Genomic DNA, 5006 nt, shown 5'->3' with positions numbered 1-5006 from the left:
CTAAATAATGTTTCATAGGGATAAGGAAGGTTGGAAACTAAAGAAGAAGAAGAAGAAGAAGAATAGAAAGGAAAAACAGAAAAGTAAGGAAGGAAAGGAAATAATGAAAACGACACTCAGCCTTCCGCCCTTGACTCATTTCAAACCCTCGCGCGAGGGTGGACTTTGACCACTACTTTTCTCACTTTCCCTTGCCTGGCTGGTGGCTGCTGCTGCTACTGCTCTCTCTCCCTCTCTCTCTCTCTCTCTCTCTCTCTCTCTCTACCAGTGATGTTAGCCAAAAGGTCCTAAAAATCTTCTATCTCTCTCTCTCTCTCTCTCTCTCTCTCTCACTACTACTTTTCAAGCTCTCTAGCCAGAGACAATTCTATCTCTCTGTCGCTCTCTCTCTCATAGTAGTATACAAATACCCTAGTGGGGTCTTTTCCCTTTTGTTTTCACTCACCCTCTCAAAGCATTGGTAGGGCTTTCTTTCCCCACCACCACGCACAACTTTTCAAACCTATCTCTCTCTCTCTGACAGACCCAGCTTGTTTCTTATACTATTAAACAGCTAGTCCTGTTCCCCAACACAAATACCTAATTAACAAAGATCATTTAATGACCTTAGATTAGTCTTCTTCATCTTCTTCTAGTATACCCTTCTTCTCCTTTTTTCACTTAGATATGTCAAGATTTTTCCTCACTTGCCCTACAAGCACATGCATATTTTTCAAATGACGCATTCAGACTCAGATCACAGAAGGTTCGGCAGGGACGAAACAATCAAACTGCTACATAAGAAGGGTTGCAAAGAAGAGAACCAAAGCCATGTCAGGCAGAAATATCTGTACTCTTAGCCACCACAAGACAAGTACTGGACCTCAAGGTCATGGACACGGCCTTCTTATTCGATGAAAGCAGCCGTGCCAACTTCTTCCAGTTGATAATGCAGTCTATTCCCTACACTTACATTTGCCTATGGTCAAATTGGCCCCAATCATCTAGGTATTGTTCAACTCTCTCTCTTTTTTCTCTATATGTATATATTGATTTACATATCATGGATTATATATGTGTTTTTTTTTTTTTAACAGCTTCTTAAGATATCTGGATGGATTCTTTTATGAAGAAAACAACCAACCTAGCTCTTCTTCTGGAACTCAAGCTCGGAGGCTTTTTGAGGAGTACCGGCAATCAGTTTTCATGGTCGAAAATGAGTAAGAAGGCGATATATATTCTAGTTAAGATGCTGGATATATCAAAACATGATTCCTTATATGCAATCGCTTTAAATGAACTTTTGTGCATATATGTAATAAGATTTTGGGGTTAGGGTTTGATTGTTGCTATTGTATGTCAGATGTGTTCCAGGACTCGCTTTCAAGAATAGTCGACCTTACTTAGAGTTGCAAGAAGTGCACCTTCAAAGATTCGCATCAAAAGAAGTACAGAGACAATTCTATCAGGTAATTAATTGATGACAATAATAAGAGGAGCTAGCTATACGGAGAGGGAGAGAGCTTGTAATTTGTTGACTGATCAGACAACGAATTCAATTTTTCTTAACGATGTTAGCTATATTGATTTATTTCTATGCCTTTTTTTTTTTTGTCACAGGTAGCAGGGATTAAGGTTTGTGCAGCTGAAACAAAATGTGATATTAGGTTTTTCTTAAGCTTTCTATTTTATAGAGCATAAAATAGTAAAAGATTATAAAGTTTCTATCTGTTTGTTAAGTGCAGACTGCAATTTTTATGGGATGCAAGAGTGGAGAGATTGAGGTAGGCTTCTCCAATGTGCCTGCTGAGGTAAGAAACCCCATTATCACATTTTCCATAACGTTGTTCTTTTGTTTAATTAAAAGTTCATTTCTTAATTCAAATGAATTTTTTTGTAGATTGACGTTGAAAAGGAATTGAAAAGTTGGTTTCCTGAAGATTTCTCAAGGCAATTTTCCCCACTTAGGCTACCAGATCCAAACCCACCTTCATCATCTTCATCATTATCCATGGATAGCCCCGAGTACTCATCCCTTCTATTCAACATTCCAAACACAACCCATCTTCCAGAAACCCTTAGAGAGGTTGTTAATCCTACATTGCAACAAATTCCAACATTTAGTCCACACCAAGCAGCCATGCAAGCATATGCTAGGCTCCAAAACATTCAACTCCCAAACCCGGAAACCGAAGCTGCTGCAATTACAAGAGCCATCTTCAATGTTCTAACTTCACCTTCTTCTTCTTCTTCATCACAACAACCCCACACAAATTTACCTTATAGTCACCAGGTAGTTTCCAAATTTAGTGCATTCAAGAGATATGCCTTGCCTTTAGGACCAAGAACGACCCAAGTGAGAGCCAATTTAGGCCGGCAAAGCATGATGAAGAGATCATTTGCATTCTTTAGAAGCTTAAATTATTCGAGATTTAGTGCACGTATCCAAGAAAATTGCCCCACAACCACTCAATTGCACCATATGATCTCAGAGCGCAAAAGGCGTGAGAAACTCAATGAAAGCTTTCAAGCATTGAGATCATTGCTTCCTCCTGGAACTAAGGTAACAATCACTTTGAATTGAAAACATATTTCTATTTGGCAATGCATTAAATTTCGTTCTCCTTTTGTTTTAGTAACAAGTAGATTTGCATCATTGGCCAAGACTCTTATTGTTTATGTGCATTACTCAGTTCTTTCAATTGGATTCGCATCCCTTAAAAAAAAGTACACATTGGCATTCACATATAGTTGTATACATACATACATACATATATGTGTGTGTGTGTGTGTGTGTGTGTGGGTGGGTGCGTGTGTGTGTGCCATTGCCTACCAATATATAACACCAACTCCAACCTTGACAAATATGTTTTGGATTTAATAGAAAGATAAGGCATCGCTGCTTGCTACAACAAGGGAGTATTTGAGTTCTTTGAAAGCTCAAGTTGAAGAGCTTAATAGAAAAAACCAGCTCTTGGAGCCGCATCATTTGCCTGCCAGAGAAGCTAAGGAAGAGGAAACTAGTTCCTCAAATAAAAGGCTCATTGTTCGGACTTCACAAGTCTCGGAATCAACCTCATCGGAGGAGCGCATTGTTGATTTGCAAGTGATTATAAGAGGTGAATGTCCAATGGTGGATATTCTGATTCGCATTTTGGAACTCTTGAAGCAGGTTAAGAATGTAAGCTTGCAGTCCATGGAGACCAACACCCGGATAATAGAGTCAAGCTCCATGAATCACATTATTTTGAGATTAAGAATTGAGGTACGGAAATTTAGATGCATTTTTTTTTTTTGAGATTGAACAATGAAAAAAAAATGAGTGGGTTATTAATCTCTTTTGAATAATAATAAGTCAAAAATAATGCAGGGAACACTACTTCTAGTTCTATAGCATCAAATAATAAACCATGTAATGATTTTCTTTGTCCCACTACTATTGTTATTCATAAGAAATCATTATTTAGAGGAAAGTAGGATGCTTTAAATTTTGATTAGAAAATTGTATATTTTGTAAAGGTTTAATTATTCTTGCATAAATTGCATGTATTAAAAATGTCAAATGTTGAAGTGGATGCTATAATTATAGTACAAATTATGTTCAGATTAATTCATTACTAGCACTACTTTTATTTTATACCAAATATAATATAAGAATTCAACAATTGTGAAAATAAAAGCGTGTTTAGAAACAATAACCATTGCATATATGCGTAGTGAAACATGTAAATCTTACACTGTTATGAAATGAAACTTTTATGCTATAAGAATCATGTTGCATGTACCAAATGAAAAAGTTAGCTTCTCTTTATAGAGTTGAATATTCAACCTTAGAATCTTTTGTATTCTTGCATAAAATCATCTCTTAAAAATGTCAAATGTTAAAATATAGATGTTATGATTATAATACAAATTACGCAGATTGATTCATCATTATCACTACTTTTATCGTATACCAATTAGAATATTAAAATTCAACAATTCTGAAAATAATGGCGCATTTAGATGTAATAACTATCTTATATATTCGCATTGAAACATGTAGATCCTACACCACTATGAAATGAAACGTACAAGCTATAAGAAACATGTTGCATATACCAAATGAAGAAGGTAGCTTTTCTTTTTAGAGGGTGAATTTTTAATAAGTGAATCTTTTGTTGTTGAAGGGGCCCGAATGGGACGAGTCTGCCTTCCAGGAAGCAGTGAGAAGGGTTGTTGCTGACCTGGCACCATGACAATTGAACCAATCCCTCTTTTTGCCACGTGTGTGAGACACTGAACACAGTCAAGAATTAATTTAACTTTATGGCGGCTCCCTATCATCATTGTCAATGGTTACTTTTCTTTATTTCAGATATTATTACACCTCTTCATCACCGCCTCCAATTTTGAGATCACTTATTGTATTGATTTTCACCATCAGTGCCCTGTTAGCACAATTTTTGATAGCCACCATATAGAACTAGAAGCAATGTATAAATAAATATTTGACACTTTTTGGTTTACCAATTACTATCATTTTGGAGTAAAGTATTATTATACTAATATTGTTTAGTACCTCACAACTTAAGATCAATCCCATCTTAACCAGATTTTTTTCTTTTTTTTTCTTTATCTTAATTTTGTTCTTTTATGGGAGCCATTCTAGATATATTATTATCTTTCTTGTACGATTCAATTCATGATATATATTCATGTCGCCCTTATTGACTGCAATCTTATAAGGAGACTATGAAAGCAACCCTTACGAGAGAGAAGGGATGCAACATAGATTCATAGATGTATTCAAAGGTGGTCCAACGTCAAATTATAACTTTTCAATATTTCTTACCAACCCCACGCACGTAGCTTTCACTGGTTTATGTAATACCTCTTTTTTGGTTTCAAGTATAATTAATCTATGGATTGGAGTACTCTGTGAAGATAGTTGTCAGTTGAGTTGGCCACCCTATTATTTGGGAATTTCAGTGTTAGTCAATTAATTTTTCTCTGGAAAACAATTGAGACTTTAGAGACGGCGTTTT

At 36.0% G+C, this 5006-nt stretch overlaps 1 protein-coding gene across 2 annotated transcripts; it reads left to right on the top strand.

The window, feature by feature from the left end:
* The first annotated feature begins 456 nt into the window (after positions 1 to 456).
* On the top strand, positions 457 to 4487 carry LOC142608370 (putative transcription factor bHLH041). Of its 2 annotated transcripts, XM_075780135.1 has the most exons (8): positions 457 to 987; positions 1077 to 1199; positions 1343 to 1448; positions 1600 to 1614; positions 1725 to 1790; positions 1880 to 2542; positions 2864 to 3244; positions 4149 to 4487. In XM_075780135.1, exons 1-8 carry the CDS (start codon positions 872 to 874, stop codon positions 4215 to 4217), a joined length of 1539 nt encoding a protein of 512 aa, XP_075636250.1. In that variant the 5' UTR covers positions 457 to 871; the 3' UTR covers positions 4218 to 4487. The 2 variants fall into 2 exon arrangements, with proteins under 2 accessions (XP_075636250.1, XP_075636258.1); XM_075780143.1 differs by lacking the exon at positions 1600 to 1614.
* Positions 4488 to 5006: the final 519 nt, after the last annotated feature.

Source organism: Castanea sativa, chromosome 1 (genome assembly GCF_040712315.1).
Source record: "Castanea sativa cultivar Marrone di Chiusa Pesio chromosome 1, ASM4071231v1".
Lineage (NCBI taxonomy): Eukaryota > Viridiplantae > Streptophyta > Magnoliopsida > Fagales > Fagaceae > Castanea > Castanea sativa.
The sequence above is the reverse complement of the archived record's forward strand: the minus strand, read 5'-3'. Positions and strand labels throughout refer to the sequence as shown.

What these genes read in the sequence shown, in the direction of transcription:
- LOC142608370 (XM_075780135.1), top strand. Translation starts at nt 872, where the DNA reads ATGGACACGGCCTTCTTATTCGATGAAAGCAGCCGTGCCAACTTCTTC. An exon ending in AATTGGCCCCAATCATCTAG is followed by an intron (nt 988 to 1,076) that starts GTATTGTTCAAC and finishes TTTTTTTAACAG; the next exon opens with CTTCTTAAGATATCTGGATG. An exon ending in TGCTTCCTCCTGGAACTAAG is followed by an intron (nt 2,543 to 2,863) that starts GTAACAATCACT and finishes TGGATTTAATAG; the next exon opens with AAAGATAAGGCATCGCTGCT.